Below are 24,117 nucleotides of genomic sequence, written 5' to 3' on the forward strand. Positions count from 1 at the left end.
AATGAGTTCCTAGCTCCTGGATTTGGCCAGCTCCAGCCATTGTGGGTGTTTGGGAAAGAGAACTATCACTCTGTCTGTCTCTCAATTTTTTAAAAAATTTCTTTTCAATCATCAAAAACAATCAGAAGGGAAAATTCTTAAATGCGAAAAAATTCCTAGGAATCAGTCTAATAAAAATTATGCAAAATGTCTACATTCAAAACTATAAAGCACTTCAAATAATGAAGACGCAAATACATGAAGCAATAAACAATGTTCATGAATTGAATGCCTCAAGATTGTGTAGATGTCACCTCTCTCCAATTCATATTTAATGAATATTATTCAAAATCTCAGCAGGGTTTTGCTTTCATTTTTAGCAACTGGCAAAATGATTTAAAACTTAGATGGAAATGCAAATATCAAAGAATAGTCTGAGCAATCCGGAGAACATAACTTGTTCATCACTTACTATGGTGCTGTGATGATTAAAATAAGGTGGCTGGCACATAGACAGACAGATAGAACAAAGGAACAGAAAAACCAGCCAGACAAAGACCTGCAAGCCACCAGAATGACAAAAGGGAACCAGACAGAAAATATTGTGTATTGGTGAGGGTGCATGGCAACCGGAATTCCTGTGTGTGCTTGGTGGGCCTATCGCTCTCTTTGGAAAAACGATTTGGTGCTATCAACTCCAGTTAGGCACATGCACGCCTTATGGCCAGCAGTTCTAATGTAGGTATAAAAACAACAGCAATGTGTACATTTGTTCCTCAAATGACATATATGAGGTTGTTCATTACTGAAGCTCTTCTCATAACAATCCAAAGTCAGACACCACTCAAACGCCCAACAGTGGCACAGCAAACAAGTGAATGGGCAGCCCCCAACTCCCTGCAGCACCATGGATGACCCTCACAGCCTCAACGCCATGCCACATAAAGTTCAAAACACAGGCAATAAGCTACTGTGTGAGAAATCAGGCTGCTGGGTACCCTCTAGGTGCCTGGGGAGTCTCTGGGGGCGGGTCATGGGCTGTCTGTTGACCTGGACACAGGTGTGCTCTGCTGGTGGAAATTCAATGGCCTGGAAGCTTACAACATGTGTGTTCCTGTGTGCAGTGAGTTACAGATTGGTAAAAAGGCAAACACAACAAGGAGACAGTGGTGAGAGGCACTGGACACCTGTGAGCATCCATTGCCATCCCCTGCTGTCCAAGGAGGGGCCTGGCCTTGCCAGCTACTCACCCTGGCCTCCTGTTAGGCTGGCTGGGGCTTAGCACAGAGACCAGAGTAAGGGGGATCAGGGAGACAAAGCAGGAGACTGAGAACTACTGGTTGGGCCAGAAGGCAGGGAAGGGAGAGAGGAGGAGGGAGGGAGTGCTGGCAGCTCTGAGGAGACTGCATATTTTGGCTAAGCCCCAGCCATTGCAGCCACTTGGGGAGTGAACCAGAGATGGAAGATCTCTTTCTCTCTCCTCTCTCAGTAACTCTGACTTTCAAATAAATAATAATAAAAAAAAATTTAAGTGTGTATGTGTTTACATGTCTGACAGAAAGCAAACAAAAACGAAAAAATACATTCTAGAGCATGGGATTAGATGGGGGGGGTGGGTTTTTATAATTTATTTAAGAGGCAGAGACACAGGGAACACAACTTTTCCTCTATCCATCCTGTGCTCTCTCCTTGAAAAGCCACCGTGACCGTGACCCAAACATAAACAGACTACACCCTAGCAAGCCAGTAACTACCTACAGGTGCCGCTTTAGATGTCACCAAGGGAGCAAGCTGCCACCCTAGCCTATCAACCATGAACCCACTGAGATGTGGGGTTTGGATGTCTGCTTGAGTGTGGGCAGCCAATTCCTGTCCCACCCCGAACTCCAGGTAATGGACGTAAGCCGTTTAGACCTCTCTGCCTGCAGCCCCACCGGAGTGCCTGGATGTCCACTTTAGGGAGGACACAGGCATTGGGCAGGAGGAAGGGGGTGGGGAACAGTCATCCCTGGGCAGCTGCCCCCAGTCTCCCTCAGGAGGTGGCCCCCTGCCCTCACCAGGTTGCCCCAGACAGAGGAAATGCTGCAAGCACTTCGAGGCCCACAGTCACAGCCGGGAATGTGCTGCCCGGGGTACAGTGGATGTTGCAGCCCACATGTGGCACAAGGCAGGTCACTCTATCACCATCCATGGCACCAGCAGTGAGGCGGGAGGGTGGTCACTCCCAGAGGTGTTCATCATCCATTTCCATCAGTGGCAAAGCTTGGAGGTGTTCCCTGGTCAGCCACTGAGACACCTGCTGCCCCTGCTCCCCAGGGGCACCCGAGGTGTTGTCAGTACATTCAAAATTGAGAGGACAGGTCCTGGGCTCCCTGGACAGCTCCTTCCTCATGAGCCCACCCCTCTCGTAGCCTCAGCCTCCTCCACCTTGAACTTCTTCCCCTGCTAGCATTTTTGCGGCTCTGGGGTCCACACAGGTCTATCCGCACAGACATGAGCAGAGCACAGGCAGCCTCAAGCCCATCAGTGTTGTGAAAATCACGACCTAGGGGGGCAGGCGACTCTACTGGCATTCTGCTGTTTGAAGGCAGGGCGGAGGAAAACACAAAGGAACAGAGAGGCAGAGGGGGCCTTTGGTGGACCATGAAAGGGCTGTGAAACTGCCTGCAGATAATGCACAGAGCAGCAGAGGGAATCTCAAGTCCAAGGGCTCCCCAGGGAGCCAGGAGTTGTTCTTCCTGTCTTTTAACAGAAGGTTCTCTTGCCGAGGGCTCCTGGCACTGGATGAACCCAGAGATGAAGAAGCCACACTTGTTCATGCAGAGGAGGGAACAGAAGGAAGGTGCCCGCTGCTTCTGTGCTCACTCCTAGTATCACCCCCGCTGGAATAACGAGCTGTATCCTGGCTGCCTGCCCACCTGGGTTGGGGGCCACAGTCCACTTCCCTTAGGGATAAGCGAGGAGCCCACTGTGTGCCCAAGCACTTCCACTCCGTTTGTACACTCGGGAAGTGTAGTATCCCATGTTGTGCAGAGGGGGATGCAGAGTGTGAAGGACCTGCCCGAGCTCACAGAGCCCACGGGTGCATGGCTGGCATTCACCACTGGGTCCACCTGCATCCAAACCCAGACTTCCTTCCCCCACCTTAGGCAGCATCCTGGCACCCCTGAGGGTCAGGGCTGGGAAGGGCTTCAGTGGAGGGGATCTCTCTGCCTGTCAGCTTTGCCATGGAAGCCCCAGGCTAAGAGGTAAAGGGAACAGGATCCAGGCCTGGCCAGCAGGCTCTGTCCTTAAATCTCAAGTAGAGTGAGCCACTCATCTGACCAGGTTCCTGCTGACCAGATTTCAGGAAATGCCCTGATCCTACCGCTGGCCTGTACCCCAAAGCCTCCTTTTACCTGCACTTCGCTTCTGGGAGCCCCTGTATTTCTTCAGATGCTTCCTTTTTGGGCTGAATCTGCCAGAGCTGACTTCTTTTGCTAGCACCATGGAACACTAACTTGCTCACCATCCATGTGACTCCTCAGGGCAGCATCCCAGCCCCTCCCTGGATCCCCTCCCTCCTCTCTGCTCCTTGCATGACAGCCCAGAGCCTGCAAGGCCAGGCCTCTGCCCTCACAGCTGCTGCTTCCCCCTGGTTCCTGTGAGATGCCGCTAAGCACTTCGGGATGATGAAGTGAAATAACGCAGGGTTTGTGTGGGCAATGCGGGCCTGGGGCGGAGGGAGCCAAATTAAGAGATGAAGGAAAAGGGGAACATTTCCATATGTTTCTGCCACAGCCATGACTGCTAGCACAGTCAAGCAGGAGCACCCAACAGCCTGTCCCATCAATCCTACGAGGATGCAAACGGAGAACACCCTACGCTAGAGGGCTTGGCTGGCTCACGGTGGGGACAAGCTGGCACCACCTCTGCGAGGCCATGGGCGTCCACGGCTAGGGCAGAGGGGCACACAGAGCCTGGGTGGAGGGAGGAGCACCTGTGCAGAGGTGGCAGTTGGCTCTGCCTGGGTCTCGAAGCTCCCCAGCTCTACTAGATTTAAGTGGCGCGGGGCTAGAACGTCAAGTACAGGAAATGTGAGCTGCAGAGGGATTAGGCAGGGCTCTCAGGAAGGAGCTTTCTGAGCTGCTTGCCGGCAGGGAGTACATTTCCACAGCGCAGATGGCAAGGGCCCCTGCAGGATCTGAATCACGGCAAGGGCCCTGGCCAGGGAGCGCCACACCAGACGCAAATGACTTTAACCATCAGCCCCTGGGGAAAGCTCAGGCCTCAGCAGAGCTAGCCTTGGCCCCAGCGATGTCTGAGTCCAGCCATGTGGTGCAAACATGGGGCTGGAGGCAGGGAGAGCAGGGTGCAGTCTCAGCACAGAAGGGCAGGAGAAGCCCCCCCCCCCCGCCCCCGCCGGCAGGCCCCTCTGTGCCTGGACAGCCTGGAAATGCAGGAGTGGCAGTGTCCACCGCAGCTCTATTCCTAGACTTGATTATCCCTCCTCTGGAACGGCCTCCAGCAGACCTGTCGTCGGCCCGTCACAAGTCACACAAGAGTGTTTATAAAAAGAGCTGAGTGCGCCTGCTCCTTTATTATGGAGGGGCGGGGCGTGGCCTTCCAGGGTGACAGTGTGGCTGTCAAGTAGGACAGCTTAGATAGATGATTTTAAGTTCATGAGTTGGAAGCCGCACCTCCTTCACTTGGTGCTGTCCTTTTCATCTACCTGTCAATCAGGGGACCTCTCCCCAGAAAGTACCTCTTTTTACCTGGGACATGTGGGTGGTACCATGTAAGCACTTCTGTTTTTCCAAGTGCATAAAAAGCTAGGAAGAGCGGAAGCTCTCTCTCCTCTACGTGGACTCAGGATGATTGGAGCAAGGTAGGATAATTCCCTTTCTTTGGACCCATTCTCCCTTAATAAAGCCTTAATGAGCCTGTGTATTTTCCTTGCTTTATAAATAAAGTTGATCACACTGCATGCCGTGTTTGGGCCTGTAATTAGAATTCTTCTCTAAGTAAAAGGCAAGAACCTGGAAAATGAATTTAAGCCCTCAGCCAGCTCAGAACAGCTGCAAGTGCAGTGACAGCAGCTACAATGTGGAGTGACAGCTGCTGCAGCTGAGCAGCACCCACAATATGGTGAGATCCTGCAAGGAACAATTAATTCTGCCTGGAGAATGGGAAAACTTCCCCGGAAGAGGTGAGCCTGAAGCTGAAGCCCTGAAGAATGAACAAGCATACTTGGGGCAAAAAGTAAGGAGAAGGGTGTTCAGGACCTCTGCGTCCCACATGAGTGCTTGAGTTCGAGTCCCAGTTCCGCTCCCTGTTTGGTTTCCCGCTAAAGCACACTGTGGGAGGCGGTGGTGATAGCTCAAGTATTCGGTCTCTGCCACCCACATGGGAGACCTGGATTGGGTTTCTAGATCCTAGCTTCATCCTGGCTCAGCTCTGGCCATTGTGGAAATCTGGGTGGTGGTCTAACGAAGTGCCTTTTCTCTCTTTCTCTCTATGTTCCTCAGGAAATTAACAAGCAAAATAAGGATGTCTTTTAAAAATTAAGGAAGGGATATATTTTTTATTTTGCTTCCAATGAATAATTATACCCATTTATGGGGTACTGTGTGATGTTTCAATCCATGCACACAACGTACATGTGGACTGAGGGAGCAAACCCAGGTATTTAGCTTAGTGTCACCTCCTACATCACTTTATTGTGGTGAGATATTCAAAACTCTCTCCTCCAGCTATTTTGAACTATTCACTATAACACTGCTAACTGTCATCACCCTGCCGTGCTATGGAACGCCAGGACTCACTCCTGTCTACCTGTATCTCTGTGCTGGTGACCAGCCTCTCCTGTCCTCAGCGCCCTCTGGGAACCGTCATTCTACTGTTTACGGCTGTGAGTTCCACTTCAGATTCCACACAGGATTGAGATCTTTCTATGCTCCTGTCTTTCTATGCCTGGGTGCCTTTATTTAACAGTGTCCTCCAGGTTTATCCTCCTTGTTGCAAATGACAGGATTTCATCCCTTTTCATGGCTGAAGAGTACTCCCCTGTGTATATATAATATACCACATTGCCTTCATTCCCTTGTTCATGGACACTCACTCGGTTTCATATCGTGGCTGCAGCGAATAGTGCTGTAATATAAACACAAAGAATGACAGGGGTTCTGAGCAATTCCACAGAACACAGGAAGAGATGGACCCAGAGAGGGAGGCAGGAATTAGATTGACAGGGGCTAGTGTAGTGCTGCAGGTAAAGCCGCTGCCTGCAACACTGGCATCCTATATAACTGCTGATTTAAGTCTCAGCTGCTCCACATCTGATCCAGCTCCCTGCTAATTTGTCTGGGAAAGCAGTGGAAGATGGCCCAAGTTCTGGGCCCCCTGCCACCCATGTAGGAGATCCGGGTAGAGTTTTAGGCTCCTGGCTTTGGCCATTGTCGTCATCTGGGGAGTGACCTGTCTGTCCATCTCTCTCCTTTTCTTGCTGTAACTCTGCCTTTCAAATAAAATACATACATACATACATACATAAATCTTCTTTAAAATTAGATTGACAAATAGGGGGAGAACCACGAAGGCTTTGAAACCGAGAACATTTTGTCCCACCGCTGAGGGCAGGGGCCAAGGACAACACAGGCCTGTATGGGGCTGTGGGAAAGCAGGATGAAAGAGCTGACTGCTGGGGAAGAGGGGCGAGGAAGCAGGAGGAGTCAAGTCAGGAAGCAGGAGCAAGGGAAGCCAACGCTGAGCGTCACCTGGGCTGGGCCATGGTTCCCACAAAGGTGGTCCAACATTATTCTGGAGGTTTCTTTGCAGGTGTCAGTGGATGAGATTAACAGGTGGATTTTGAGTAAAGCAGATTTATCTCCATAAAGTGGATGGTCCTTTAGCTGAGGGCCTGAACACAGCAAAAACACAGGACTCAAACTGGGCCTCAGAACTGGAGCTGCAGCACCAGCTCTTCCTGGGTTTCTAGTCTCAACAGCCCGTCCTGCAGACTGGGGGGGACTTGCTGGCTTTCAAAATCCTGTGAATCAGTTTCTGACAGTAAACCTCTGTATGCACACATCCAAACAGACCTGGGCTTACAGCTTTTTTTTTGTTGTTGTTAAGATTTATTTATTTATTTGAAAGAGTTATGCAGAGAGAGAGAGAGAGAGAGAGAGATCCTCTATCCATTGGTTCACTCCCTAATTGGTCGCAATAGCCAGAGCTGCACCGATCAGGAGCCAGGAGCTTCTTCCGGGTCTCCCATGCAGGTGCAGGGGCCCAAGGACTTGGGCCACCTTCTACTGCTTTCCCAGGCCATAGCAGAGAGCTGGATCGGAAGTGGAGCAGCCAGGTCTTGAACCACAGCGCCCATATGGGATGCCGGCACTGCAGGCCAGGCTGTTAACCTGCTGCACCACAGCGCCAGCCCCAAGCTTACAGCTTTTCAACTGACTATGACAAAGAAGCAGCACACACTTGGTGCACTGCATACCTGGGGTGTGGATGCCGACCTTTCCTGGGCTAGCGCCTGTGGTCCCATCACCCCTGGAAATGCTGAGCAGCGGCAGCGAGCGCACCCCTAGTCACCTCGCGGTCATGAGAGGACCGACCCAGGCTCTCCAGGGCTCGGGGCTGCCGGCGGGGTAGGGGCCTTCACTGCATTTTCCACCTGTGACATCTCCCGCTTGTGATGGGTTTAGGGGATGTGACCCTGCCATGAGTTCAGATGCAGCTGCATTACTCAGGTGGTTCCACTTCTCTGGAGGTCCTCTCGGTCCCAGGCCGAGCACAGGAACACGGCAACCGTTGCCATATTCACCACAACATGCCCTGTGTGTGTTCAGAGCACACAGCACACGGCGCCACAGATACCAGTGCATAGCCAGGTCCTGTGCTACTGCCTCCACTTTAGTGAGCCACTTCACCCAAGGGCTGCCTGCACTATCTCCTCCCAGTCTCCAGGAGTCCTTGCCAAAATGAATAGATCTGAACAAACGCTTAATCCTCCTCCTCTACTAGCCACGATTCATCCAGGGCAAAAACCTCAGAGTTATCCAACACCTGGGAGCCACCCAGTCTTCTCTCTCCCACATTGCGCCTTATTCAGCTCCCCTCCAAGTCCTGCCCATGTGATCCTTAAAATACACACCCGCCCTGTCCATGTGGCCCCGCTGCCTGGCCGTGGTGCCCTCGGCCCAAGCCCTATTACTCTCTGTAGACTCCGACTCTGAGTGGCTCCTTCCCTTCCCCAGCCAACCTCAGGTTGCTCTCAGGTTCTCCCAGGAGGCCAGAGGCCAGGCAGTGTCACTCTCCATGTACCACAGCTCCTTGGATGACATTCTCTCCTCCATGTTCCCACTTCGTGCTCTGTCCCCAGGTCCTACCCTGCTTGCTTCAGACACCCTGACTCCTCTGGCTCCTGGAAGATCCCCCAACCTCCAGGCTGGTGAGGAATGTGCTGTTCCTGGGGCCTTGGGGGACATCTTGGGGTGCCTGGCTTCTTTTCATCATGCAGATGGCGTCCTCACTGCCCCCTCCTCAGAGAAGCAAGCCTGACCTTCCCTCTCAAGTGCAGACCTTGGCCCCTCACACTCTCCGAGGCATCCTGTTGGTGCCTCCCTAGCTCTTATCACAATTCATGTGAACTCATTCATTTGCTGGTCTACCCATTTCACTTTGTCTTCCCCATGCCGCCCCTGACAGCCCAGCTTGTAAATTCCAGGAGGGCCTGGACTTTGTCTTAGTCACCCAACAGGACGTGGCAAATGTTACTGAACAAAGAACAAGTGAAATATCAAATCACCACCTTGTAGGTCGAGATTACCCCATGGAAGAGGAGTTAACTGAAGCTCAGAGATGCCAAGTGACGTGCCCAAGGTCACACAGCTCAAACCGGCATATCCACATGCAAGCCCAGCTGTTTTACTCCAGAATACATATTTCTTTTTAAATTTTTAATTTATTATAAATTTTATATTTATTATAAACTTTAAAAATTATAAATTTTATATTTATTATAAATTTTAAATTTATTATAAGCAGGGTAGTCAGGACTTGAACCAACACTGTGATATGGAATGTGGGTACCCCAACAGCAGCTTAACCCATGGTGCCACAACCCCTGTCCCCACTCCTACTTTTCAAACAGTGTGGCTGGCTATCTTTGATCTGTAAATGGCTTGGGTTATTTTTTTTTTTTAAAGATTTGTTCTATTTATTTGAAAGAGTTATAGAGAGAGGTAGAGACACACAGAGAGAGGTTTTCCATCCACTGTTTCACTCCCCAAATGGCCACAAATAGCCGGAGATGAGCTGATTTGAAGCCAGGAGCTTCTAGTTTCCCATGTAGGTGCAGGGGCCCAAGGATCCAGGCCATCCTCCCCTACTTTTCCAGGCACATCATCCAGGAGCTGGATCAGAAGTGGAGCAGCCAGGACTCGAACCAGTGGCCATATGGGATGCCAGTGCTGCAGGCTGGGGCTCTAACTCGCTGTGCCACAGTGCTGGCCTGGTTATTATTTCTAGTACTGCTATTATACATGGTGTTCTGATGAACCTCACTTTGTAGTCACCTTTGCACAGCTGTCAATATGAGGGTGCTTCAGAAAGTTTATGGAGATGGAATTACAAGTAAGTTTGATGGTGGGAGTTTAGTGCAGTGAATAAGACACCATAGCACTTGGCTCAAAGAAAACAAAACATAAAACAAGATATCACTGGGCACTTGGGGTGCCTGCATCCCGCATGTATTGCTGGGGTTGAGTCCTGTCTCTGCTTCCAATTCTAGTTTCCTGCTAATGCACAGCCTGGGATGGAGCAGTGATGGCTCCAGGTGGGTCCCTGTTAAACAGTGGAGAGGTGGATTGAGTTCCCAGCTCCAGACTTCTGCATGGCCCAGCGGTGGCTGTTGGACACTTAGGGAGGGAACTAGAAAAAGGGAGCTCTCTGCCTGCCTCTCAAATAAATGAATTAAAAAAATTTAAGTTTGCTTTGGTGAAGAAGAAAATTGAAATGCAAGCCAGTTTTTTTTCATAATATGTGTTTTCAGTGCATTCTTTGAGGACCCCTTGTACACTGAACCTAGGAGTGAAAACGCTGGGAGAAGGACTGAACTTCTGCTTTCTAGCGAAACTGCCTTCTGCAGAGACTGCAATAGCCTGAGCACCAATGTCATCTGTGCTGCCCCCCCCCCCAACCCCAGTCACTCACCCCCTCAAGTGCACAGGCCAGGGACGCCCTGTGTGCAGCCTTCGCCCGGTCTCGCTGGACGACCTGGTGTTTCCTTGTTCTTCCGCGGGAACACTTTGCATCTCCAGTGTTTTACAGCACACCACCACGTGTCTGTTATAGATGAGTATCTTTAAACTTTGTTAAGGTGGGATTTTCTTTCTGTACAGAAAATTCAGGTGTTTAGGCTTTTCAAGAAAGCGGCTCACTTGGTGGCAGGGGTTTTGCACCTCAGTGCTGCTGCTGTTCTGGGTGGAAGAGCTCCCCCACACACCAGATGCCAGTAGCAGCCCCTCTCAAGTCGTGACAAACTGAGAATATGTCCAGGCATTGCCGGGTGCCTTATGGAGAAGCACTTGCTTTGTGGTTTCCAGCCGTAAGGTATCACGCTCAGATCTCGTCTTCATAATTTAAAAAAGCGATCTTCTGGGGCCTGCCTTGTGACACTACCGCTTGTAACGCCGGCAGCCCATATCAGAGCACTGGCTCGAGTCCCAGCTGCTCCGCTTCTGATCCAGCTTCCTGCTAATGCACCTGGTGGCTCTAGTACTTGGGCCCCTGCCACCCACATGGGAGCCACAGACGGAGTTCCAGGCTCCTGGCTTCAGTATGACCCAGCCACTTGGGGTGTGAATCTCAATCCCTCTCTCTCCCTCTCTGTCACTCTGCTTTTCAAATAAAATAAACAAATCTTTTTTAAAAAGCAACTGTATTTTTGTCTAGCTGTCTGTGGTTTCACTGTTTACATTTAAATCCTGAACCCATGCACAATATACGTGGGCAAAGATACAAGTGAAGGGCCGGCACCGCGGCTCAATAGGCTAATCCTCCACCTGCGGCGCTGGCACACCGGGTTCTAGTCCCGGTGGGGGCACCAGATTCTGTCCTGGTTGCCCCTCTTCCAGGCCAACTCTCTGCTGTGGCCTGGAAGTGCAGTGGAGGATGGCCCAAGTACTTGGGCCCTGCACCCGCATGGGAGACCAGGAGAAGCACCTGGCTCCTGGCTTCGGATCAATGCGGTGTGCCAGCTGCAGCGTGCTGGCCGCAGCGGCCATTGGAGGGTGAAGCAACAGTAAAGGAAGACCTTTCTCTCTCTCTCTCTCTCTCACTGTCCATTCTGCCTGTCAAAAAAAAAAAAAAAAAAAAAAAAAAAAAAAAAAAAAAAGATACAAGGGAAGAAGCCAGATTTGATGGCACTGCCTTAGCTCTTGGAAAAGGCCATTCTACCATGAGTAAGCTCTTGACAGGAGGATGCTCATTCCTGGGCAGGGTTACACGGCACCTCACAGACTGCAGAGTTGTACCTGACACCCAGTGGTTGGCAGAGCGAGCCGGAGCCAAGACGTTTCTGGTCTTCTCTTCCCAGAGTTACATAGAGTCCCTGGTAACAGCTAAGCCAGGCAGTGCTCAACACACGCTGCATGAATGGGGTGATATGTTCTTAGAAGTGTTTTCTAACGGATATTTTACCCTTCACACAGTCCTCATAACCTCTTGAAACTAGCGGCAAACCACTTGATTCTGGAACAATCTGGAAAATTCCTACGGAGTCTTTCATTTTAGTGGTTACCTGTGTGTGTCCCTGTCTGTGGTTTAAACTTTTGTGTGATTTCCAGTAATTTTATACATTTATAAATATATATTTATAGATTATACATAAATTGCCATTTTAAAAAAATTCTTGCTAGATGTCTATACAGTTTAATAAATATGCTGGGCTCCCTCTGGTGGTCACAAGAAAATCTCCAAAGCCCAGTGGTCAGAACATAGTTAAATGTCAAGATCTTTATTTATAGCACATGGTACATATATAATTAATAGATTCAGACTGGCTAGACAATTCTTGAAGACTTCTAATTATTTTTTTCCATTCATCAGTGGGTCTACAAATTGGTTCATGAGGCCCCTGCACAAAACCACGCTTAACATCTTCCCTTCCAAATTGGTTCCTCTGTGGGGATTTCCTGCTTCCGGTGGGGGCAGGCGTCTCCCCCAGGCTTGGAAATCCATCTCTGCGCTCTACCCCGCCTTGCCCATTCATCCTGTCTGTGGGTTTTGTCCGCCACATGGCCCGGTGTCTCTCGCAGCTGTTCCCTGCTATCAGTTCTCATGGCTCTCGTTCAAGTTCTCACGACTCCTTCTACAGACAGTTGCTCAGCAGATACTCATCAGACCTCCTCCACGTGCCTGGCACCATTTTAGGCTCATGGGACACAGCTGTGAACAAGACAAGCCCATCCCTGTCCTGAGCAGACCTCTCAGCGGCCTCTCTGTTGGAAGCATATCTGTGATCCAGGCTACCCTCCCTGCTGGTTCTAGCGTCCTCCTCTTGAGACAGCTTCAGCTGGGTCCCCTGGAACAAAGCCCCAGTCCCTGCCCACCCTGGTCCCACCCTCACCTCCCACTGCCACTTCCAACCAAAAGAGTCTTTGTCACTCCTGCTTGTCTCTGCTCTGGATGCTGGGTCCCATGGAATGTGTCCCACCCAGCTGTCCCTCACCCCATGCCAACCCCTCTCACAAATCCTACCCCACCATCATCTTCCCCAGGAAGGGCCCTCTGACCTGGAGCGATCCCTCTCTCCTGTGAATTTCTGTAGGATATTTGCTCTTAGAACTCATCCTATTCTCAAAGGAATACAGTTCTTGCATGGGAACCACCTTCCTGGAACACCTGGGTGTGCAGTTCCTCCAACAATCCCACTAATCACCCCCACAAAGCAGTACAAAGTAGGGTTAGGGAAGCACAGGTTTTTGGCCCAGTGGTTAAGATGCTGCCTGAGATGATCACATCCCCTGATCGAGGAACTGGTTTGAATCTCAGCTCCTCTGATTTCAAACCAGATTCCTGCTAATGTGTACTCGACAGTCTAAGAGGCAGCAGGTGATGGCTCAAGTACTTGGGTTCTTAGCATCCACGTGGGAGGCTTGGATTGAGTCCTGAGATCCTGCTTTTGACCTGGCCCAGCCCTGGCTATTTCAGATATTTGGGGAGTGAACCAGTGGATGGGAGGTCTCTCTCTGTCTACCTTTCAAATAAAATGAAAATAAATAAATAAAAATAAAAATAGGGTTGGAGCAGATGAATGAATGAACACATATCTGGGCCCAGTGGAGTCGGGGAATTGCAGTCAGCTTCTGGAGAATCCTGGTGCCATTTAAAAAATGAGCCACAGGGGCTGGCGCTGTGGCAGAGCAGGTAAAACTGCCGCCTGCAGTGCTGGCATCCCATATGGGCACCAGTTCGAGTCCTGGCTGCTCCACTTCCCATCCAGCTTTCTGCTCTGGCCTGGGAAAGCAGTGGAAGATGTCCCAAGTGCTTGGGCCCCTGCACCCACGTGGGAGACCCGGAAGAAGCTCCTGGCTCCTGGCTTTGGATTGGCCCAGCTCCAGCCTTTGTGGCCAACTGGGGAGTGAACCAGTGGATGGAAGACTTCTTTCTCTGTCTCTACCTCTCTCTGTAACTCTGTCTTTTAATTAAATAAATAAATCTTTTAAAAATACATAAAAAAATGAGCCTCAAGTGGTCTTCTGCAGCGCTGGTACATAGTTAGATAACTGCCTTACAGGCCACTCAAGCCAAATGGGATTGAATAGTTGTTCTTTTTTTTCACAGTAACATTTTAAAAATTCTGCAAATAATTCAGAAGAGGATAACAATTTCCTGTTGCCGTGTTCTCCTTCGCCGAGCTCACTCCTCCTGCAGCAAACCCAGCAGCAGTCACCCTCACCACTTCTGAGCTGCTCAGCAACACCTTCCTTCAACTGTTCCACGTTGTCCCAGAGTCAACCTCACTCCTCCACGCATACCTCCAGGCATTTCCACAGAGCAGGCTTCCCGCTCTGATCAGTCTGTTCACCACTGACTCCTGCAGAATCAACCTCGTCCCCTGCAAACCACGCACAGTGCCTCTGTGATGTGACACAGGGCACAAGAAGGACTACAATCACTTCTCTGGAATGTTCCCAATTACAAAGACCAGGGCAGGTCGAGCCCCGTTAGAAGCAGGCGTAGGTGGGAAGGTGCGCTGGCTCTGGCTGTGGCTGCGCACGAGGCCTCCTGGATACCCGCGACAGCTGACCGGGTCCAGTGGCTGTTTCTCTCACGTGCATCTCCAGCGTTTTCTCACCCACATGCCAGTGGGTCTGCCTTGCCTTTGTTCTTTCCCTCCAGAAGATTGCCGGCCATCCTCCGCTTGTCCTCCCCTCACCCCCTTGCTTCCTCCCTGGCAGCCCCCAACAGGCAGAGTGGATCTGAGTTAATGGTAACCACAGCTCGCTAGCTCACTTGCTCGGGAGGCAGCGCCGGGCCCTGTCCTGAGCTGTCTATACGAGTTAACTCATTCAATCTTCACAGTGGTCCTCAGAGGCAGGCACTATTAGAAACCCCACTGTACGGATGGAAAATGAGGCAGTCGTGCAGCTGTAAGTGACAGCACTTGAGCCAGGCAGTGTGAACACAGAGTCCCTGTGCTTTGCCTGTAGGCCACACTGCCTCTCAGACAAATTCAACGGAGTGAAATGACAGCACTCAACTGCTTGAAGTGGAGGAGACTCTTTGGTACCCAGAATCTGCTTATGGTTCCCAGCCACGGGTCATTCAATGTAACTGGTCCGCTGGCCCTGCAGCAAGACTGAAGTGGTCAATACTGTTTGTGTCTGCCTCACTATATCTGTTTTCTCTACTTCTGGATACAGCACCCCAATTTTCACTGGGGCAGCCCCCTTTCTCTGCACCACAGGACTCTCCCCTCTACCACTACATCTGCCTCCCCTCCTATTTCAAGAACCATCCCTATCGCCCCTGGCTGGGGCGATTTTTCGGGAATAGGCACCTCCCCACACCAGGCAAATCAGGGTCAGTTCTACCACTGAACCAAAAAAAATCATCGCAAACATAAAACTGGCCATTGTTAACCATCCAAAAAGTGCAGCTCTGTGGCACCTGGCACATTTACTGGGCTGTGCAGCAGTCACTGCTATCTATTTCCAGGACTTTCGCACATTTCCAAACAGAAGCTCAGTACCCAATAAACGGTCACTCTCTGCATTTGTTTGCTGGGACTACCACACAGAAGTCCCACAGACCGGGCAGCTCAAACCACAGCCACTGGTTCTGCAAGTCCAGGTTCCAGGTGACTGCAGGTTGACTGGCCACCTTTTCCCTGTGCCTCTCTTGTGTGTGTCTCTGTGTCTTAATCTCTTGTTACAAGGGATACCCAGTGGCCTCACTGCACCTTAATTATCTGTCCATACAGTCACATGCAGGAGCCCAGGGAAGCATTTGTGCTAGTTAATATTCCAAGGCATGTAACTCAGAGAGGTCTGAATGCCAGGGCTGTTTATACCACCGTGGGCCCCGTCTCCAGGACATGCATTGTGAGGCCCTGCAGTGGCTGATGAAGTGGCAGAGTCAAAATGCAAGCCAGGCCTTTCGGGCTGGCCCTGGAGGAAAGCTCTTGGCAGCAGCACACGCTCAGGCTGCCTGAGGTCACCCCCTCCCCTCCTCCCTCCTGGACGTGGATCCCTGGCCAGGAGGCCCTGCCGCGGGGCCTGGCTCAGGACAGGCTCCAGTGCCAAGTGCCCAGAAGTCAGAGAACAGCATGGGGGCCTCCTTCCTTCCAGCGTGGGACGGACTCAGGATGGCCTGTAACCCAGGGTGGGTTAACCCAGGTCCCCTGCACCTGTGGATGTCCTCACTGGGCCACCTCAAAGCCACACCTGCTCTCCCAGACACAGGCTGGTACAGGCCATCACACAGAGAAACCACAGCCCGGAAACGGGAGTGGGCACGACCGACTGACACGGGAAGGTTCTGACTTAGGACGGCTCCACTCACTGCCCATCAGCTTGACAGTGGTGCAGATGCATACCCAGCCATTCAGTGCAGTAGCTAGTAAGCTTTCTTATAAACAGGCTCCATGTGGATGCTTATGCCCAACCCCCGCCTGCTGTAGGTTCTGAACACATGACATAGGGTGGACTAGGCTGTGTGATGATGGTCAGTAGGCTAGGTGTGGTGAACCCATGCCTGACCTACTCATTTTGTGGCCATCATAAGAGGAGGAGCATCTGGGCACATAAACCACCTCTGGATGGGGCTGTGCAATCCCACAGCTTGCAGCCACACAAGGAGATTTAAATCAAATTAAGTTAAAATGAAGGAATATGTGAAAATCCAGGTACTCAACCACAGCAGCCACGTGTCAAGGGCGCACCAGGCACCTGTGGCTGAAGGCAGCTGTGGTGTTGGACAGCACAGCTACAGAATGTCCCCACCAGCACAGAATGCACTCCCGGGCAGCACAGGCCTTGGAGAACAGAGTGCGAACCAGCAATGGGCCTCTGGAGGCCAGCAGGAAAATCGGGAGAGGCAGGTAGTGAGAATCACCTTGCATGCATCATCTTTTGTGGTGCCTAAATTTTAAAATCATATCATGTGTTATTCCCTGCTCCAAAATACACATCTAAAAAATAAAAACTCACGTTTAAACACTGGAATACGTAGGTAAGGTAAGAAAGAAGGTCTTGAAATGTAGGCGACCCCAGATGCAGTTTCTGGTTCCTGCCTTCAGCCTGGCCCAGCCCTAGCTGTTACAGCCATTTGAGGAGTGAACCAGCAGAAGGAAGAGCTCTTTTTTTTTTTTTTTAAAGATTTTATTTATTTATTTGAGAGGTAGAGTTACAGACACGGAGAGGGAGAGACAGAGAAAGAGAGGTCTTCTATCTGCTGGTTCACTTCCCAAACGGCCACAACGGCTAGAGCTGGGCCAATTCGAAACCAGGAGCCAGGAGCTTCTTTCAGGTCTCCCACGTGGGTGCAGGGGTCCAAGTGCTTGGGCCATCTTCTACTGCTTTCCCAGGCCATAGCAGAGAGCTGGATCAGAAGAGGAGCAGCCGGGACTAGAACTGGCACCCACTGCAGGTGGAAGATTAAACTACTGAGCCACAGCTCTGGCCCCAGGATGAGCTCTCTCTCTCTCTCTCTCTCTCTCTCTCTCTCTCTCTCTCTCTCCTCCTCCTCTCTCTGCAGTTTCTCTGTCTCTGTCACTCTACCTTTCAAATAAATAAAACAAAGTTTAGAAAAAAGAAGAGGGTTGGGGCTGGCGTTATGGTGTAGCACCCCAAAGGGGCACTGATTTGAGACCCGGCTTCTCCACTTCTGATCCAGCTCCCTGCTAGTGTGCCTGGAAAAGAAGCAGAAGATGGCTTGGGCCCGTGCACACATGTGGGAGGTCTGGAAGAAACTCTGAGCTTCTGGCTTCAGCTGGCACAGTCCCCGTAGTTGCAGCCATTTGGAGAGTGAACCAGAGGATAAAAGGTCTCTCTCTGTCTCTCCTTTGCTCTGTAACTCTGCCTTTCAAATAAATAAAAATTAAAAATTTAAAAGGAAGAAGTCTTGAGACATGTGGGGGACACAGGTAAATTTTAGGTGTCCACGTGCTGAGGAAGAGCAGGAGACGGGGCCTTTGGGGGCAGGCAGGTAAGAAAGAGAGGGCAGCCGGGCTCCCTCTGTCTCTCCCAGACGGCTCCCAGGTGTTGTCTGAGCATCTGATTCACACAGGGCAGTGCCTGGTGCTCCTGGACCACCCTAGACCCCTCCTCCAGGTGCCTAGTGTTCCCGCTGGCTGTCACTTGCCAGAGCTGCCCAGCAAGGCATCACCACAGAGGCATCTGGAGCCGCCTTTCTGTAGCCCTGAGGCCTGAGCCTCTGGCTAGCTTCTGCTGACACAAGCCTTGCTGATGCGCCACATCGATCTCGGCTCTGCTGTCACTTGACCTGCTCTGTGTTGCAAATCTCTGCCCCCATCACTGGATCCCGGGCCCACCCTAAGCCCCAGATGCTCTCAATCGAGGTCTTTAATTCCAGTAGTCTCCCCTTTTCAGAGGTTTTGTTTCTGCAGTTTCAGTTACCTGCTGTCAACTGTAGCCCAAAAAATGTTACAGGGAACATTCCAGAAACAACTGAAAAGTTTTAAAATGCACACTGATCTGAGTAGTGTGATGGACTCTCCCATGGTCTGCTCCTTCCCGCTGGGGCAGGAACCACCCTCTGGGCAGTGGATCCACAGGGCACACACTGCCCGCCTCCTAGTCCCTGGGTGGCTGTCCCAGGTGTCAGATGAGCAATGCTGTGTTCAATCACCCTGATCTTATTTATAGCAGCCCAAGCACAAGAGCAGTGATGCTGCATTCGGCTGTAAGGTGGTTCCCTCAAGTGAAAAGGGAGAAAGCGCAGAAGGTATTGAGAGAGATTGTTTACATAACTCGTGATCTAGTATATCCTTATGACTGTTCTATTTTGTTATTAGTTTCTTTTCTTTAAAAAAAAAAGATTTATTTTATTTATGTGAAAGGCAGAGTTACAGAAAGAGGTAAAGACAGAGAGAGAGGTCTTCCATCCACTGATTCACTCCCCAGACAGCCACAATGGCTGGAGCTGCGCTGATCCAAAGCCAGGAGCCAGGAGCTTCTTCCATGTCTCCCACATGGGTGCAAGGGCCCAAGGACTCAGGCCATCTTCTACTGCTTTCCCATCCCATAGCAGTGAGCTGGATTGGAAAAGGAGCAGCTGGGACTGGAACTGGCACCCAGATGGGATGCCAGCGCTTTAGGCCAGGACTTTAACCCGCTGCGCCAAAGCGCTGGCCCCTTATCATTACTTTGTATTGTTAAATCTCTCACTGGGCCTAACAGCAATTAAATTTTACCATAGGCATGTATAGGAAAAAACACAGTACACACGGGGTCTGTTACAATCTGAGGCTTCAGGCTTCCATTGGGGGCCCTGGAATGCACCCTCCTGGATAAGAGGGCTCTGCCATTAATCTGCAACCACCCCATTTCCAAATAAGGTCTTATCCACAGGTACTGCGGGTTAGGACTTGCACACAGCTGAATTGAATTGTGGGGACACAATTCAATCCACGGCACCATTTTATAGATGAGGATACAGAGTGGGAGGGCCTCTTACTAGTCACAGAGCTGGTTCAGGGCTCAGCCAGTCCAGGGAGAGAGTCATGCCCTCCTCCACTGTGGCAGCCTCAGAGTGGGCCCCGCTCAGCCGGCTGCTGCCTGCTCGGGTCTGTGACAGCTACACGGCCTCCCAGCGGGACTCTCCAGTGGAATGGCAGAGGGTCTGAGTCTATACACTTCAAATGTGCAGAAGAAATCCTCTGTGGGCCGGCACTGTGGCTTGGTGGTGGGGACTGCCATCTGTGGCACCGGTTCCAGTCTCGGCTCCTCCACTTCCGGTCCAGCTCCCTGCTATGCCCTGGGAAAGCAGTGGAAGATGGTCCAAGTGCTTGGGCCCCTGTACCCATGTAGGAGACCTAGAAGAAGCTCATGGCTCCTGACTTCAGATCAGCCCAGCTCCAACCATTGTGGCCACTGAAGGAGTGAACCAGCGGATGGAAGAACTCTCTCTCTCTATCTCTGCCTCTCTGTAACTCTGCCTTTTGAATAAATAAACAAATCTTTAAACAAAAAGAAGAAAAGACATCCTCTGTTCCCATGTGGTGTGAGGATCCTGAGCCTCCCACTGGGAAGGGCTCTGGTCTCATAGGCACTAGTGAATGCTTAGACTGGAAGTGGCAGGAGTGGACACGGATGGGCAGAGCTGACCCCACCCACTGGACAGCTGATCACAGACTATAGTAGCACAGAACTGAGCCAGGCCAGCCCCTTGCCCACTGCAGGAAAGCCAGGAGTGCCTGGTGCCCCCCTCTCTACTAGGCCAGGGGCTTTACCTAGGTGCCTGTTAGCACCCACTCCAATGTGGTGACCCTCTGCTGATAAAGACCCTGACAGCTGCTGGTGGCAGAGCCAAGACTTGGCCCCAGTGCCGACTCATTCAGAAGCACTATCTGTGTCACCTCAGGGCACTCCATTGGTCACCCCCGTTGGGGACTTTTAAACTTTTTCATCAGCAACCCACAGTAGCCAGCATCCCGTTCACACTGCCATCCTACAAATATAAATAGTTGAACCCAATATTCCCCTCGGTATTTTTTATTTCAGTCCAGGTGGTTCACAATTTAAAAGTGCTGCTTGCAACCCATCAAGTGTCATTCTATCTCATGAACGGGCTGTGACTCCTCCCCTTGACTCACATGAGTACACAGTGGTCCCTCAGTATCCACCAGGGGTTCCTTCTGGGACCCCCTTGGATACCAAAATCCACAGATGCTCACGTCCCTTCTATAAAACAGGATGGTATTTGCACAGAACCCGCACATGCCCTCATGTATACTTTAAATCATCTCTAGAGGACTTATGATACTAATACAACACCAACACCTCATAAACAGCTGTTAGGCGGAATTGTTTAGTGAATAATAACCAGAAGGAAAAGTCTGTACATGTTCAGTGCAGATGCGATTTCTTTTCTGATTATTTTTGATCCATGGTTGGTTAAATCCACAGATGTGGAACCCACGGATGGGGAGGACGGGCTGCACACCCACACGGCACTGAGACAGGAAGAGGGATGGTCCCCAACTCACACATTTCGCGGCTCATCTAAAACGTCAGGAATTTGTGTCCCTAACCAATGGCCTCTCCCAATTCTGACCTGCTAATGGTGGCATTACTTGTCATGTCCTTTTCCTTTTAGTAAAACCTCAGAGGTCCTATAAGATCTTGAGCTTGACCATCAGCTCCCCTCCCTGAAAGTCTCGGAGGCTGGACTCTTACCCTGTGGGTCCCTCCTTTGCAGAAGGGTCCTGCACCCCTGAGGTGTCAGCAGTGAGCCTGGTTTCTGGACCAGCTGCAGTGGACCTGGGAAATGCCAGACAACTTGGCAAACGTAAAGAGTGAGAGCAAGGACAAGGTGCACTGTCCAGCTCCTGTGTTCTCTGAACTGAAGCCAGAAGTCGCCCTTCCCTGTGTGCTGGGAGTCTGAGGTCCACGACGATTCCCCAGGCACTCGCTGGTGCTATACACAATCCTGGGCAATGATCACTCTGACCCTGAAAATGCCACGGTCAGAGGCCACGCCATCTCCATCACAGCTCACACCACGCTCCCCGAGAACAAGGAGAGGACCTGATATGGAATCTGGATGTGAACCACACGGATCAAAAATCAACAATCAATACAAACCCTGTTTTTATTCACAGCCATCCTGGTCTACACAAGCAACAACCAACAGAGACAGGATCATTGGAATAATTCAAACTGCATTTCCTTTTCCTTTTCTCTGCTACCCACAAATAAACGAAAACACGAAGCCCACATTCATCAGGCTATTGAACTCCCCACCCCTACATCCGACACTGATCCTGTGCGAGTGGTGTCTTCCGTCAGTTCCTGTTTTTCCAGTAAAATGGAACAGCAGCTATACTGCTGTCATCTCTGCCAGCCCCTTATTTCCTCCAACAATATCACCCATAAACCACATTGGGTTCATCCTGCTGGGATCTTCAACCAGCAAGCCAGAGGAGCCAGGAGAAAGGACGCCCCCAGGGCCCTCCACAGGGGAACACATTTGAAATCAGACACAATCTCTTGACCAGAGCACTCAGCCATCCTGAGCAAAGAGAGAGAAGAACCAGGCTTTGGAAGTCAGGGGCCCGCCAGGAGCTGACCTGCACTTACCAGGGGGGCACACGCACTCGGATGGGGCTTCTCGAACAGTTCGGAGCTTGGCCAGTCCGTCCAACTTCTGAACCGAGAAGAAAAGGGGGAAAAAAAAACACATGAGGATGAGTTTCAGAGCAGAGAGGGTTAAAAAATAGGAAAACTGACAAGAGCAAATGCATATGAATGATCTATGGTGGTAGTAGTGCTTTCAAGAACTTTTCTAACAATATCATTAAATCTTACAGACAATTTCATTTTTGAATTAATATTCTTTATTTGGGAGAGAGAGAAAGAGTTGGAGGGAGACAGGGAAGGCAGGAGAGAGAGAGAGAAAGATACCTTCCACTCCCTGGTTCCATCCCCAAATGCCAGCAACAGCCAGAGCTGGGCCAGGAGCTGGGAACCCAATCCAGGTCTCTGTGGCAGGGCCATCCATCACGGGCTGTCTCCCACAGTGTGCTTTAGCAGGAAGCTGGACTTGGCAGCAGAGCCAGGACTTGAGTCCAGACACCTGCTGTGGACATCCCAAGTGGAATCTTAACCTCTAGGAGAAATGCCTGCCCCAACAGGCAATTTTAGAGTGAACCTTATTTTTTAGAAAAACAAAAGTAAACACTGAATACTGTTGAGTGCATGAAAAGAAGGTAGCAGGTTTCTGCTTTGTTACAACACATTTCAATCAAGAGTTTAAGAAAATCTGACACAGCATCCTGCAGATCAGGAAAAGTCAAAGGGGTCATCAGTAACACGAGGGAGGAAGAGTGACCCTCATCCTCACCCAGGAAACCCTGTGGGCCCTCACAGCTGCAGCTCCCAGGCCTTGGATGGGATGCTCCAGGTAAATCCTCCCTGACAACAACATTCTCCCCTCTTCTTTTCACTGGGGATCCTTGGCCCAGATAAATTTGGTTCAGTACAATCTGACAAGAATTTCTGCATGTGCACAGCACCCTGATCCTCCCACGGTGAATTGACCCTCGATGCAACCTTTGAGACCTGAATGAATGGTCCCTGCCTTACACATCAGGCTATGCAAGCCTGGAAAAAAGAACTTTGCCCAGGAGCCAGCACTGTGGAGTAGCGAGAAAAGCTGCCACCTGTAGTGCCGGCATACCATATGGGCGCCTGTTTGAGTCCCGGCTGCTCCACTTCCGATCCGGCTCTCTGCTATGGCCTGGGAAAGCAGTAGAAGATGGCCCAAGTCCTTGGCTCCCTGTACCCGCGTGGGAGATTCAGAGGAGGCTCTTGGCTCCTAGCTTCAGATCGGCACAGCTCTGGCAGTTGTGGCCAACTGGGGAGTGAACCAGCGGATAGAAGACCTTTCTCTGTCTCTCCTTTGTGTAACTCTGACTTTCAAGTAAATAAATAAATCTTTAAAAAAAAAAAAAAAAAAAAGAACTTTGCCCAAATGCCACATCTAGCTTTGCAGGAGAGAAGTGACCAGCCCATCTCCTCAAAGTAGCCAGAACCTGAGTCCTGGTGAGGATACCCCACGCATTAACCTTTCTGTGGGGGAAAAGCATATCCCCCTAAAAGCAAAGCAAAGCAGAGCAGCAAGGTGTTTGCTTGTGTGAGTGCAGCAACCTTTCAGGCTGAACAGAAGAAAACCTAAGCCTGTGGCAGAGGAGGTGAGAGGGGTGCATCCTGACCTTGGGCCCTTCACTGCTCACAACACTCTGCTTGAACCATCTCATAGGCCCGTCCATGCACCGCTCTATGAAAGCCTAGTGTAGCAAGAACTCTGCCCCAGTGTCCAATCACTAAGGATGACTGGCCAGGTTCCCCACCCTCCAGATGAGGTCTGGTGGCCCTGGCCTGTCTTCGGCAAGAACCCCATGGGGCCAGCTTAGCAAGCACCCTCCCTGGTGACCAGTTCCCACTTGCCTAGGCTGTATTCAGAGCTGAGCCCAAACTCTCTCCCAGTGCAAAATCCCATTACCTACTGCAACGGTACTGAATAAAATCTCCCTTACCTGAATTTGTTTAAAACTAATTAAAAATTAATATTTAAGAAAAGCCAAAAAAAAAAAAAAAAAACGCAAAACCAAAACCCCTCTGTCTTACCGAGCTTTGACAAGGGCACTGAATTTAACACCGTTCAGCCTGAAATGTTCAAAGGACAGGACGTCAGCCAAGCCCTGACTGCTGCTGGCTGGAACAGCCCAGGACCAGGAGTCTGGAGCTACAAACTTCTCCGAGGTGCCTTCAAGACAGTGTCTCTGGCTGGCTGCAAGATACTCCCAGGTCCTCAAGCTTTCCCATCATCCCACAGGTACTGGAAATGGGTAAAGTATTAAGAGAGCATGGGGATGGATGACAGAGTTATTAACACCACGCA

General features: G+C 50.8%; 1 protein-coding gene across 1 annotated transcript in view; it reads right to left on the reverse strand.

Annotated features, from left to right (window-relative positions):
• Positions 1 to 24,117, reverse strand: part of COL23A1 (collagen type XXIII alpha 1 chain) — a 308,982-nt gene that overhangs the window by 257,376 nt on the left and 27,489 nt on the right. Inside the window, exon 2 of the mRNA XM_008255487.5 lies at positions 21,795 to 21,861. Coding sequence (XP_008253709.1) covers positions 21,795 to 21,861 — 67 coding nt within the window. The remainder of the gene's footprint in view (positions 1 to 21,794; positions 21,862 to 24,117) is intronic.

The sequence above is a fragment of the Oryctolagus cuniculus genome, chromosome 6 (genome assembly GCF_051225735.1).
Source record: "Oryctolagus cuniculus isolate XC-2025 breed Fujian yellow rabbit chromosome 6, ASM5122573v1, whole genome shotgun sequence".
Lineage (NCBI taxonomy): Eukaryota > Metazoa > Chordata > Mammalia > Lagomorpha > Leporidae > Oryctolagus > Oryctolagus cuniculus.